This window comes from Pan troglodytes, chromosome 18 (genome assembly GCF_028858775.2).
Source record: "Pan troglodytes isolate AG18354 chromosome 18, NHGRI_mPanTro3-v2.0_pri, whole genome shotgun sequence".
NCBI lineage: Eukaryota > Metazoa > Chordata > Mammalia > Primates > Hominidae > Pan > Pan troglodytes.
In genome coordinates this window covers 82,197,272-82,211,614 of record NC_072416.2, presented here as the reverse complement: position 1 = coordinate 82,211,614, position 14,343 = coordinate 82,197,272, and the positions used below count along the sequence as shown (strand labels likewise).

The window sequence follows — 14,343 nt, the reverse complement described above, 5'->3', positions numbered from 1 at the left end:
CGGAACTGCCCAAGGATCGGAATTCAGGATGCTGGTGTATGTAGTTCCTATTGCCACCTGGACAAACTACCACAAATTTAGTGGCTTAAAACGTATTTATGCTCCTGCGGTTCCAGAGTTTGCAAGTGCAAATTCAGGCTCACTGGCCTAAAATCAAGGTGTTGGCAGGGCTGGTTCCTTCCTGAAGCCCTGGGTGAGAACCCATTTCCCTGCCTTTCCCAGCATCCGGTGGCCCCTCCTCCGTCTTCCACGCACACCCTTCTAGCCTCTGTTGCTGTCTCCACACCACTGTCTCCTCTCTGACCTCTGGCCCCTCCTGCATCCCTGTTAGAAGGACACTGATTACATATAGAGCACACCTAGATAGCTCAGGGTCCCCTCCCCACAAGGTCCCCGATCTCATCTGTGAAGCCCCTTTTGCCATGTGGAGTAACATACAAGGCCTGGAGGTTCGGATGAGGACATCTTTGAGGCCATCATTTCACCGACCACAAGCAGTTTCTCTATCCCTATGACATCTGTCTCCCATCTGAGGACTTTTGGTCCCTGGTAATTTCTGCAGGTGGGGCCCCTCCCACCATCTGAGAAGCTGGAGGCCGGCTCTGCTCCGACATACTGGGCTTGCTGCGCTGCTTACTAAGCAGCCTTCGTGGGCCAGGCCTAGGGCTGAGAGCTTCGGAGAAAGGAGGGGCTTCAGTCTCGGGGACAGCAGGGTCAGCGGGAGGCCCTAAGAACTGGGTTCTCTACTCTCACAGCACGGTAGACCCTCCTGGGGGAGCTTCGTAGAAATTCTGACTGCCCATAATCCCAGCACTTTGGGAGGCCGAGGCGGGTGGATCACCTGAGGTCTGGAGTTCGAGACCAGCCTGGCCAACATGGTGAAACCACATCTCTACTAAAAATACAGAAATTAGCTGGGCGTGGTGGTGCACGTCTGTAATCCCAGCTACTTGGGAGGCTGAGGCAGGAGAATGGCTTGAAGCCGGGAGGCAGAGGTTGCGGTGAGCCGAGATCGTGCCACTGCACTCCAGCCTGGGCAACAGAGTGAGACTCTTGTCTCGAAAAAAAAAAAAAAATTCTGACGCCTAGTGCCGTCCCAGGCAAGTTGAATGTGCAGTTTTGCGGGTGGGCCTGGCATCGGTAGTGTAGGAAGTCCCGAGGCGGTTCTCGTGTAGCTAAGGTTCAGGATACTGTTCTAGAAGCTCCGATTTGGACCCAAGTGAAAACGGAAATTTGGATAATGGAATATGGCACACACTTCTGTTCCAACCTCAGCAGCTGCCACGTGCCACCCCTGTGCTGTGCACACCGTCCGCGGGCCCCTCCTGACAGCCCCAGAGAGCAGGCGCCTGTGTCCTCCCATTTCACAGGTGATTCGAATGAGGCTCAGGCCTGAGACCCCAGAGCCAGGGTGACGATACTGTGTGCTGCAGCTGGCTAGCTCCTGAGGCCTGCCGTCATTTGTTCTCTGGAATTTTCTGGGGTGGTGGTGGTTGTTGTTTGAGATGGAGTTTCGCTCTTGTCACCCAGGCTAGAGTGCAATGGCACGATCTCGGCTCACTGCAACCTCCACCTCCCGGGTTCAGGTGATTCTCCTGCTTCAGCCTCCTGAGTAGCTGGGATTACAGATGCCTGCCACCACGCCCAGCTAATATTTGTAGTTTTAGTAGAGACAGGAGTTTTGCCATGTTGGCCAGGCTGACCTCCAACTCCTGATCTCAGGTGATCCACCTGCCTCTGTGTGAGCCACCGGGCCTCTCCAGAATTTTCTAACGGACATGAGCAGAAAGGTCTGGGAAACGATCAGAGGACACTTAGTTGTGAAAGTTCCTAGGCCTGTCACCTGACACGGACTCTGGGGTCCTCAAGAGCTCCCTTGGTGAGGTGGGTCCCCGCAGCACAGGGGGGAGAGGCCACCCCAGGCTGGGCGCTCTTGTGCAGGGTGCCGTGTGCAGCGTGGGCCACGGCCGACAGCATCCACACGGGCACCTCCGTGTGGCCTCCTCGTGCTCCTGCTGCACTGGAGCCAGTGTCAGGTCTGGGTGGGCTGGGCCGACTAAGCAGAGGGTGGCCGCCCGCCTGCCTGCCCACCCGCCCACCGGCTGCAGATGCAGCCCAGTAGGGCGCCCCTCCATAGCTCGGGAAAGGTCACGCAGCCCTGTGATGCCGGCAGAGAGTGGATATCAAAGCCCCTCCGAATTAAGAGGTTTTCCCCATTGCCTGGAATTTCACAGCCCAATGGCCAATTTCTAAGTCATGCACGTTAATGGGCCGCTAATGAGGGACCCACCGGCAGGGACAGGGAAGTGTCCCCCCAGCCCCCGAGCGGAGATTAAGGACTGCAAAGCCCCCAGCCGCTGATGAAGGGCCCTTTATCTCCTTTCTCAGGAGGCTGGATTTGGGGGGAAGCGGGAATGACTTGGCCTCTTTGGCAGGCCTCGGAGAGCTGTGTGAATACTGCGTGTGGTCCCCGCCCTCTCCCAGCCTGGGTACTGCATGGGCCCTGCCTGCGGTGTCACCCGCAGCCCCCTCCTTCCCTGCTGTGTCCAATGCCATCTCCACATGGTTTAGTGACCCTCCAGGGAGTGGGACACAAGAGTTTAAGCTTTTTCCCAGCTCAGCGCTGACCTAGGTCTCTATCCTAGGGAACCCCAGTCCCCGGGGCCCTTCCCGGGAGCACTGGCTCATGCACCTGCCACTGGGAGTCTCCACTTCCCAGAACATCCAGCCCTTCACCAATGGTGCACAGATATCCCCTCAGCCCCCACACCTTCTCCAGGAAGCCCTTCCAGATTCACCTCCATTCTTGGGTCTCGTAGTCCGGTCCTCCCATTGGGCTTGGGTGGCTTGTCTCTTCTTGAGCTCCCCACGGGACCGTCCTATTCTCTGGAGGAGCCTTCTCTTTCACCTTTGAGCTCCAGTGGCTGCATACAGTAGGCACTCAGTGTTTGTTGAATGACTGATGAGAACTCAAACAGATCTCAGATGTGAGGGGTGTAGTGGGCTGAATGGTGGCCCCCAGTAGAGAGATTTATGCCACGCCCTGGAACCTGTGACTGTTAACCTTATTTGGAAAAAGGGTCTTTGCAGATATAAGTAACGATCTTGAGATGGGATCATCTTGGATTATCTGGGTGCGCCTTTCTGAAAAGAGAAGACACAGAGGAGAAAGCTTGGGAAGATGATGCTGGCAGAGACGGCAGCAATGCAGTCACAAGCCGGGGAGTGCCTGGGCCCCCAGGAGCTGGAAGAGGCAGGAAGGATCCGCCCTCCATGGCCTCCGGAGGGAGCATGTCCCCATTTATACCTTGACCAACTTCTGACCTTCAAGACCATGACAGAATAACTTTCTATTGTTCTAAGCCCCTGAGTCTGTGTTGGCAGCCTCAGGAGCGTAATACAGGGGAACAATCAAACGAAGTTTCCTTTCCTGTCTTTTCTGGCATTTGTGTATTCATTCATTCATTCATTCTCTCACACACTCATTCAGGCACTGTCAGAGTCCTCGTGGGGCAGGAGGCCGTGTGACATTACAGCCCCTGAAAGGAGCCTGACTCAGGGTGAATCCCAGCCTTGTTGCTTGCCAGCTGTGATGCTCTGAGCCACGTGCTCCACCTGCCTGAGCCGAGTTCCTGCTTGGTGCGGGGTGGGAGTTGGGGGGAAAAGTGGGGACACCCGCTCAGGAATCCGCGTGAACTCATCCAGGCTAGGTTCTCAGCAGCACATTTATGCAGCAGTGGCATGAATGCCATCCGGGTCATTGTCCAGCCTTGAGCTCTGGGACTGCAGTCCCGGCTCCCTTTCACTTGCCCCTGCTGAGAAGCCAGCCACTGACTCTGCTGGTTGGGCATTTATGGAGCAGCCATTGTGTGAGCCACAGAGTTTGGGACCTGCCTGCTCATCAGGAGGTAACAGGAGTCGGGGTTGAGACCATTAGAAACCACATCAAAAAGCAGCCTTTGGGGCTGAGCTGGTGTCGGACAGATAAGGACTGATTAGATGCAGCGGGGGGAGGGGTTCTGGGCATTGAGGATATTTAACTGAAAGCCGTGCTTCTCAGCGAGGGGCCGAACCAGCGGCATTGGAGTCACCTGGGAACCCGTTAGAAAGGCAGGTGCCCAGACCCCACCCCGGAGACACTCAGTCGGAAACATGGGCTGGGGCCTGGTGGTCTGTGTTTGAACAAGCCCTCCAGCGGATTCTGATGCAAACTGGAGTTTGAGAATGCGGGTGAGAGGGAGCCTGGGTTCCAGGAATAAACAGTCAAATTCTAGATCTCAGCTGCATGTGCCAGCATTTTCCGGAATGGGGCCGTCTCCGATATTCTGTCTCCTTAGCTGACCATGTATCAGTTTGGAGAGATGTGTCATCACTCAAGCATGGCCTAGGGACCAGCAGCCGCCGCCTCCCCCAAGCGTTCAACAAGCCCCGTCTCAGGTGACTCGTGTGCACGGGATTAGCTCTGAGGCGCACCTGCTGGAGTTGGGCGGAGGAGGTAAAGGAAACCACCTTGGAGGCAGCACCTGCGGACGGTGGAGCCTGTTCTGCAGAGGAGGAGGCTGGGCTCAGGGCACTTTTCACACCCCCTCCCTTGGGCTGGGGACCTTGGAGAGGCATGTGAGGACGGAGGCGCTGCAGAAGCTGCCATGAGATCATGATGCCTGCTCCCCTGCCCCGTGTGGCTCCCAGCTGAGCTCCCTGTCACCCTCCAGGGCAGCTGAGAAAGCTCCACCCCCGGGGCCGGGCCTGCAGGGGGCTGGGGAGAGGCGGGAGTCTTAAGCCTTCCTTGCTCAGGTCAGAAGTCTCAAAAGCTGCATATTCTTGAGACCCATGGCCCTGACCACTTGTTGCTGTCCTCTTAGGTGTGGAGGGGCCTGACCCTGACACATACTCGCTAGGGCTCGTTAGTTAATGACTCACTCACCCCTGGACAAGCTCGAATCTTGCTTCTCCCACCCCTCTGGCCCCAAGAAATGCAACTGAGCCACCTGGAGTAAGCCCGAGTCCCATCCCCAACAGCCAAAGACTGTCCGGCATCTTAAAAGTTGGATTTGGTGGTAAGGACCAGGGACTGGGGGTCTGTTTGTACAGAAGTTTGGCTGGAAGCAAAGGGGTGGATGGGAATGGGGGGAGAGGATTGATGGGGATGAGGAAGGTTGGGGGTTTGGGAGAAGAGAGGGAGGGGGAAGGGGTGAGGTTGCCTTGGGGTCTAGTGGGAGGGCAGGAGTGAGAATAATGTGGGTAGGGAATGGGAGACGAAGGGGGACTAGAAGTTGTGGGCAGATGCAAGCAGCACCCTTTGGAAAGGGGGAGCTGACGCTAAGGAAGTGGGCAAGAGCGGCTCAGGGAGCTCTCACTGAGTGGGGGAGAGAAATAAGGATACCTAGAACTTAGGGAGGAAAGTGTGAAGACTGTGCTTTCTCTCCACCCCTCTGCCGCCTCTAGCCATGGAGGGACAGACCCCAGGAAGCAGGGGCCTTCCAGAAAAGCCTCACCCTGCCACGGCTGCTGCCACTCTGTCCTCGATGGGCGCTGTCTTCATCCTCATGAAGTCCGCGCTGGGAGCTGGCCTGCTCAACTTCCCCTGGGCCTTCTCCAAAGCGGGCGGAGTGGTCCCTGCCTTCCTGGTGGAGCTGGTAAGTCCCCGGGAAGTGAGTCCTGGGGACGGGTACGTGGTGGCTTTGGCTTTTCTGGGTGGGGTTCCTCGCATTGCTTCTGCGGAGTTGCGTGTCCTGTAAGCTGTAGCTTCGGGGTTTTATTTTCTATCCCGCTCAGCTAATGAGGGGAGAAGATAATCCCACTGTAGCCCTGGGATGAGAATATCCCCCGTGGGCGCTGGTGGCATCTGATACACAGCTCCCAGGATGGAGCTACAGGCATCGCAGCTCCGTCTGTGAAGTGGGCATTTCACCAGGGAAGGAACCTCTCTGGGCGCCCTGCCTGGCCAGCTGTTCTTTCTTGCCTGCTGGTCTTAGCTCAAAAACTAAAGCTGGGCCGGGCACTGTGGCTCGTGCCTATAATCACAGCCCTTTGGCAGGCCAAGGTGGACGGATCACCTGAGGTCAGGAGTTCAAGACTAGCCTGGCCAATATGGTGAAACCCTGTCTCTACTGGAAATACAAAAATTAGCAGGGCGTGGTGGCGGGCGCCTGTAATCCAAGTTACTCAGGAGGCGGAGTCAGGAGAATCGCTTGAACCTGGGAGGCGGAGGTTGCAGTGAGCTGAGACTGTGCACTCCAGCCTGGGCGACGGAGTGAGACTCTGTCTTAAACACACAAAAACAAAGCTGGACTCCTGTGTGCAGATTGAGCCTAAAACTGGTGTGACACCCCCATACTCCCCACACAGAGCCGGGCTGGCCTTGCTTGGTGTCGGATGTTCGGCTCTCCTGCCTACCGGGTGCAAAGCCAGGATTCCCTTTTGGGGAAGTGCGGACGCCGCGCTCTTCTCTTTGCTGTAGGAGAGCCACTGATGAGCACAGCTTTATTTTCTAAGATCCTTTTTCCCTGGCTGATGGAATGAATTGCTGCATTTTGTGGTAAGCTCTTTGGCCGGCTTTATCTCACACGTCTTATGGCAGCTGATGGATAATGGCTGAGTTCCAACGGTTTGTGTGCCCTGAGGCTCTTCGGGTCTTTTTGGAAACTAGTGTCGGGTGTAACCCATGCCACCCCTGGCGTTGGCCGAGCTCCTGCCCCGTGCCTGGCCTAGGATGGATGACGAAGTGTGGTCCCTGTCCTCATGGAGCTTTGTTTTAATGGGAAGTCAGACAAGATGCATGTCATCAGCTTCAGATGGTGGATCATGCCGGGAGGGTCATGTGTCTCTGGGGATCGGGGGATGATATGACACGGCGTGGTCGGAAGCCTCTCGGAGGAGGTGACCTTTGCGCTGAGCCCCACTGGAAATGGTAAGAGCTTCCTGAGGTGCACGTGAGGGGGCAGCACGCCTGCGTTTGGACTAGTGTGTCAGGAAGGCTGCCATTACAGCAGTGAGGGAGAAGCCCCATCTCAAGCCACAGGGGGCAGGTGGGGCTTTGGGGGTAGGGATGTGGCCAATCCCCGGGCAGCAGGAATGGCCATGAGCCAGAGAGTGGGAACCCTGTTCCACAAGCACCGTGCAGGCATTTCACACAGATCTTGCTGAAATGCAGATGCTGGCCCTGCAGGGCTGGGCGGGCCTGAGACCACATTTGTGACTCGCTTCTGGGGAAACAGCTGTTTTGTTTTGCTTAGGATGAGGTCCAGATCCCTTCACTCAGCAGACTTGAGGAGAAGGGAACCCTGACATGAATAAATGGAAACTCATGGCAGAGCAGAGGAGCCAGCCTGGCTCTTGACAAGCTCCCGCCACCCCAAGTTGTTCCTTTTAGCCTCCAGGGCTACCGGGGAGATGGAGTTGGGGCTGGAGTGATGTCACTGTGAATGATGGAAGATCTGGGGGAGGCTGCTATCCTCCACTTAGCTGGTGAGGCTTCTGCTTGGGGAGCGTTTAAATGTGAAGTCAGTGGGCAGAGGTTGGAAGCTTGACTCGTTAGGGTTGGCGGTTTAGTGCTATTTGATGAAAACAGTCTAGGGCCATACCACCTTGAACCCACCCGATCTCATCTGATCTCAGGAGCTAAGCAGAGTCGGGCGCGATTAGTACTTGGATGGGAGACATTTGATGAAAACGGGCAAACCCCCTCTTGGGAGCTGTGGAGGGGCTGGGTCTGGCATGGCGGCCGGGGCTCCTTGCGGTTCTGCTGCCTGGAGGCTCAGTCCCTCTTGTGACCCTGTCCTCCAGGGATGGCTCACCAGTGAGGCTTCCTTGCCCCCACACCTTCCCCTGCCCTTTTTTTTTTTTTTGAAGGTCTCACTCTCTTGCCCAGGCTGGAGTGCAATGGCATGATCTCAGCTCACTGCAACCTCCGCCTCCCTGGTTCAAGCGATTCTCCTGCCCAGCCTCCTCCCAAGTAGCTGGGACTACAGGCATGTGCTGCCACACCCCGCTAGTTTTTTGTGTTTTTAGTAGAGATGGGGTTTCACTGTGTTGGCCAGGATGGTCTCGATCTCCTGACCTCAGGTGATCCACCCTCCTTGGCCTCCCAAAGTGCTGGGATTACAGGCATGAGCCACCGTACCCGGCCCCCCTGCCTTTCAACCACAGATGTTTTCTGAGTGTCTGCATTTGTCAGGCCCTTCTCTGGGGCAAAATAGAAAAAAGGATACCACCCAGTCTTCAGGGAGCTTAGAGCGTGGGTGAGAGGGCATTGGAGAAATCCCTCAATATTTTACAATTGCACGTGTCTGTTTCCTAGGGCTGCTATAACATTACCACAAAACGTAGGGCTTAAACCACTGGAAATGTATTCTCTCACAGTTCTGGAGGTCAGGAATCTGACATGAAGGTGTCAGCAGGGCTTCGCTCCCTCCAAAGGCTCTTCGAGCTCCTGGTGGCTCCAGGTGCTCCTTGGCTTTATGGCCTCAGGACTCCAATCTCTGCCTCCTTCCCTTCTGTCTCTACAAGGACATACCTCAATGGGTTGAGGGCCCACCAGATCCAAGATGACCTCACCTCAAGATCCTTAATGATAGAGGCAAACCCCTTTTTCACTTAATTAACATTTTCCTTGTGGACATCTGCAAAAACTGTTCCCAGTAAGTCACGTTCACAGGCTCTAGGGATTAGATGTGGAATGCTTGACCACCATGCTCAGCTAATTATGATCTATTCAGACAATGGCCTTTTAGCAAAAACAGAAGCAAGCTGCCTGTGCGCACGATACGGATCAATCACACATGCTTGATGGAGTGGGAGGAGCCAGGAATTACATAAAGGTGGAAAATACTAGACCAGTGGTTTCTTCTGGGGATGGGAAGGAGACAGAAGTGGGACTCGTGGCACCGTCCAGGGTGTGGCGATGTTCCGCCTGTGGGTAGCAGTTTGGCTGGCACATGTGCATTGTACATCTTCCAGCAATACACTTAAGACTTTGAGCATTTTATATGTAAATATTCACCCTACAAGAGAAAAGGCCGGTGAATGAACAAACATCAAGCTCTAATGCATGGTAGGCACGCCAGAGTATTGCAGGGGATGTACCCTGGGATCTGCAACTTGCTTCAAAATGCTGATCCATTAAGATGGATGGATGGCCGCACAGAGACACGGGTGGAAGGGTTGGATGGATGGCCGCACAGAGACACGGGTGGAAGGGTTGGATGGATGGCCGCACAGAGGCACGGGTGGAAGGGTTGGATGGATGGCCGCACAGAGGCACGGGTGGAAGGGTTGGATGGATGGCCGCACAGAGGCACGGGTGGAAGGGTTGCATGGATGGCCGCACAGAGGCACGGGTGGAAGGGTTGGATGGATGGCCGCACAGAGGCACGGGTGGAAGGGTTGCATGGATGGCCGCACAGAGGCACGGGTGGAAGGGTTGCATGGATGGCCGCACAGAGGCACGGGTGGAAGGGTTGCATGGATGGCCGCACAGAGGCACGGGTGGAAGGGTTGGATGGATGGCCGCACAGAGGCACGGGTGGAAGGGTTGGATGGATGGCCGCACAGAGGCACGGGTGGAAGGGTTGGATGGATGGCCGCACAGAGGCACGGGTGGAAGGGTTGCATGGATGGCCGCACAGAGGCACGGGTGGAAGGGTTGGATGGATGGCCGCACAGAGGCACGGGTGGAAGGGTTGCATGGATGGCCGCACAGAGGCACGGGTGGAAGGGTTGGATGGATGGCCGCACAGAGGCACGGGTGGAAGGGTTGCATGGATGGCCGCACAGAGGCACGGGTGGAAGGGTTGGATGGATGGCCGCACAGAGGCACGGGTGGAAGGGTTGGATGGATGGCCGCACAGAGGCACGGGTGGAAGGGTTGGATGGATGGCCGCACAGAGGCACGGGTGGAAGGGTTGGATGGATGGCCGCACAGAGGCACGGGTGGAAGGGTTGGATGGATGGCCGCACAGAGGCACGGGTGGAAGGGTTGGATGGATGGCCGCACAGAGGCACGGGTGGAAGGGTTGGATGGATGGCCGCACAGAGGCACGGGTGGAAGGGTTGGATGGATGGCCGCACAGAGGCACGGGTGGAAGGGTTGGATGGATGGCCGCACAGAGGCACGGGTGGAAGGGTTGGATGGATGGCCGCACAGAGGCACGGGTGGAAGGGTTGGATGGATGGCCGCACAGAGGCACGGGTGGAAGGGTTGGATGGATGGCCGCACAGAGGCACGGGTGGAAGGGTTGGATGGATGGCCGCACAGAGGCACGGGTGGAAGGGTTGGATGGATGGCCGCACAGAGGCACGGGTGGAAGGGTTGGATGGATGGCCGCACAGAGGCACGGGTGGAAGGGTTGGATGGATGGCCGCACAGAGGCACGGGTGGAAGGGTTGGATGGATGGCCGCACAGAGGCACGGGTGGAAGGGTTGGATGGATGGCCGCACAGAGGCACGGGTGGAAGGGTTGGATGGATGGCCGCACAGAGGCACGGGTGGAAGGGTTGGATGGATGGCCGCACAGAGGCACGGGTGGAAGGGTTGGATGGATGGCCGCACAGAGGCACGGGTGGAAGGGTTGGATGGATGGCCGCACAGAGGCACGGGTGGAAGGGTTGGATGGATGGCCGCACAGAGGCACGGGTGGAAGGGATGGATGGATGGCCGCACAGAGGCATGGGTGGAAGGGTTGGATGGATGGCCGCACAGAGGCATGGGTGGAAGGGATGGATGGATGGCCGCACAGAGGCATGGGTGGAAGGGTTGGATGGATGGCCGCACAGAGGCATGGGTGGAAGGGTAGAGAAGTCAAAGCAAGTATAGCAACCTGTCATGGGGGAGTCGGGTGGCTGCCCACAGGGGTGTTCACTGTAACATTCTTGCAACTTTGCTGTACATCTGAATTTTTTTTTTTTTTTTTTTTTTTTGAGAGGGAGTCTCGCTCTGGGGCCCAGGCTGGAGTGCAGTGGCACGATCTCAGCTTACTGCAACTTCCGCCTCTTGGGTTCAAGTGATTCTCCTGCCTCAGCCTCCCAAGTAGCTGGAATTACAGGCATGTGCCACCATGCCTGGCTAATTTTTGTGTTTTTAGTAGAGATGGGGTTTCATCATGTTGGCCAGGCTGGTCTCAAACTCCCGACCTCAGGTGATCCTCCCGCCTTGGCCTCCCAAAGTGCTGGGATTACAGGCGTGAGCCATAGCACCTGGCCTGAAAATTTTTTATAATACATTTTGGAAAAAGATTTAAAAATACAAAAAACAATTAGCTGGGTGTGGTGGTGTGTGCCTGTAGTCCCAGATACTTGGGAGGTTGAGGCAGGAGAATTCTTTGGACCTAGCAGCTGGAGGTTGCAATGAGCCGAGGTCGTGCCATGGCACTCCAGCCTGGGTGACAGAGCTAGACTCCGTCTCCAAAAAAAAAAAAAAAAAAAAAAAATTTAAGCTGAAATAGAGGGATCTTTTCTTTTCTCTCTCTCTCTCTTTTATTTTTTTGGAGGCAGTCTCTCTGTATCCCCCAGGCTGGAGTACAGAGGTACAATTTTGGCTCACTGCAACCTCCGCCTCCCAGGTTCAAGAGATTTTGCTGCCTCAGCCTCATGAGTAGCTGGGACTACAGGCACCTGCCACCATGCTTGGTTAATTTTTGTATTTTTAGTAGGGACAGGGTTTCTCCATGTTGGCCAGGCTGGTCTCAAACTCCTGACCTCAGGTGATCCGCCTACCTTGGTCTCCAGAAGTGCTGGGATTACAGGCATGAGCCACTGTGCCCAGCCGAAACACCATTTCTTGAGCACTCACACGCTGAGCCGAGTATGTCGCAGACCTTGTTCAGTCCTGACGTGTCATAGCACCCCTGCAAGGGGGCGATGCCACCCCCATTTCACAGATGGAAAAGCAGAGGTTGCCATCCTGCTTCATGCCACACAGCAGGTGAGCAGTGGTTAGAACCTGAGCCCGGCTGTGCCCGCTCCACCTCGGGTTCCAAGCCACCACGCCTACTGCCTCTCCACCCACAGCCCAGGCGATTTCAGGAGAGTAGCTTAAACACTGGGTTTCTGATGTCTCATTTATCCCACTGGGGCAGGATGGTGTCAGATTCCCAGGTTCACAGCCTAGAGCCAGTGAGCCTGCCAGAATCGGCCTGCACTGCAGCTCTGATTTCAGGATAGGTGGGGTGGGGTGGGGGTGTGTGCAGTGACATAGCTGGTAGACTGCCAACCCCATGCTGGCAGCAGCCCTGGCCTCTGTGGATGAGAAGCCATGTGGAGAGTGTGCCCGAGGGGTGGCTGGCTGGGGGTGGGTGGGCTGTGGGCACACCCCAGTTCCAGGTCCTGCTCCTGCTCCGCAGGTCTCCTTGGTCTTCCTGATCAGCGGGCTGGTCATCCTGGGCTATGCTGCTGCTGTCAGTGGCCAGGCCACCTACCAGGGTGTGGTCAGGGGGCTGTGTGGCCCTGCCATTGGGAAGCTGTGTGAGGCCTGCTTCCTCCTCAACCTGCTCATGATCTCCGTGGCCTTCCTCAGGGTGATCGGGGACCAGTTGGAGAAGCGTAAGTACCTTCATGGGACTCGGGGTGGCCCAGGGTGCTCGACCTCTAATGACCTCTTGGAGTTTCCAGTTGAGCAGGACGTGGGGCCCTGGCCTGGGCCCTGAGGGACAGCAGAGGCTGCAACCACACTCTTGTTCCTAACATGGTAGGGAAGGGAGGCTCCGAATGGATAGTCACCAGGTGGGTGACAGTCATGGGCAAACAGGTGCATGAGAGGGGTTGTGGCTGCAATTAGGATATCCAGTGGAGATAACTCATTTCACAGATGAGCAAATGGAGCCAACAGCAAGCAGCTCCTTCTGAGAGTGAACCAGTAACACCTTTAGCTTTGGAATGGCTGTGGCTCTGAGCCCTCACCAACCTTGGCCTCGAGTTCCTGACTAAGACTTTCCCTCTAAGCACTGCTTTAGCTGCATCTTGCCAATTTTCATATGTCCTATTTTCATTTTCACTGGACTCATTTCTCATGAGTGGAAAATTTAAAATATTCGCTCCTTTTCACTGTGGTTTCTTTGACTCGTGAGATGTTTAGAATTGTGGTGTTTAATTGCCAATTATTGGGGAGTTTTTTAGATTCCTTCACGGTTTCAACCTTAATTTGCATCATGGTCAGGGAGTCTGTATCATTTCTGTCTTTTGAGATCCACTGAGACTGGCTCTGTAGTCCAGCACATGGTCTGTCTTGGAGAACATTTTGTGTGCTCTTCAGAGAATGTGTACTCTGCAGTTGCTGGGTACAGTGTGCTGGCAGTGTCCATTAGGTCAAGGCAGTCAACAGCTGTGTTCAGATCGTCATTGCAACCATATTAATCTTTAGGTCTAGTTATTCTATTCCTAAGAGAAGGATGTTAAAATCGCCAGCTGCGATTGCAGATTAGCCTATTCTGTCAAGCTTCATGCTTCATGGTCTTTGAAACTCTAGGTATATCCTTTTATTATGAAGTATTCTTTATGTGTGGCATTAAATCTGTCTTCTCTACCATTAATAGAGCCACTCTAGCATCCTTAAGACTAGTGTTTGTATAGAAGTTGTCTTCTCATTCTTTTACTTAGAATCTAACTATGACTTGGATTTTTTTTTTTTAATGTGTTTATATGTCCTTTTTGCAACACCAGCCTGACAATGACTTGGGATTTTAAAATGCATTTCTTGTAGGCAGCATATGGTCGGGTCTTGCTTTTTAATCCAACTTGACAGTCCCAGACTTCTGATTGGAATGTTTAGACTTTTAATTGGAATGTGATTGTTGATAGGGTAAAATTTAGTCTACCATTTTGCCATGTGTGTGGTCTGTGTGTCTCTTGACCCATGAAGCAAAAGGCCCCTGACTGGGGGGTATTGAGATCGAAGGCTGCTGTGTCTTGGTAAACACTACCTTACACCAAAAAGAAGTGAGATTGGCGTATCTGAACCTCTTAATGGGTAAGTGGGCACAAAAACGTCCTGCTCCCCCACAGTGGCAAGTAGAGTTCGTCTGCAGTTTCAACTCCACTGAACTGGTAGTGCTGCTGTGTTAAGAAGGATTCTGAGCCTCACTGGGAGCGGAGTCCCCTGACTAGTCAGAGGACAGATGAGGATACGGGCCACCCCAGGTCTGGGTGGATTGACTGTGGTGGAGAGAGCGTTCTTGTGTATATCTGGTTAGATATTTGGGGATGCCTCTCTGTAGGGAAGGCCAAGCTTCTGAGAGGGAGTGCTAGATAGAGGTTGGAGTGCTTGGGGGAGTCATGGCACGAGGTACAATTGGCCATGTCTTTGGTGCCAAAGATCTCAAGCACCCGGGAACGCTGGGTTTAGGAAGGAGC

The 14,343-nt window shown here is 55.0% G+C and overlaps 1 protein-coding gene across 6 annotated transcripts in view; it reads left to right on the top strand.

Annotated features, from left to right (window-relative positions):
- The first annotated feature begins 3,638 nt into the window (after positions 1–3,638).
- SLC38A8 (solute carrier family 38 member 8) overlaps positions 3,639–14,343 on the top strand; it is a 35,930-nt gene continuing 25,225 nt past the window's right edge. For 2 of the 6 annotated variants that reach the window (XR_010152655.1, XM_016930263.4), the window contains exons 1-4: positions 3,639–4,437; positions 4,972–5,057; positions 5,446–5,636; positions 12,339–12,537. Coding sequence is in view for 5 of the 6 variants with exons in the window: in XM_016930263.4 (XP_016785752.1) it covers positions 4,286–4,437; positions 4,972–5,057; positions 5,446–5,636; positions 12,339–12,537 (628 nt within the window). In the remaining variant the exon portion in view is untranslated. Of the gene's footprint in view, positions 4,496–4,862; positions 5,058–5,445; positions 5,637–12,338; positions 12,538–14,343 lie in introns of all 6 variants that reach the window. The other 4 variants (XM_063797872.1, XM_063797871.1, XM_063797874.1 and 1 more) reach the window with 3 other exon arrangements.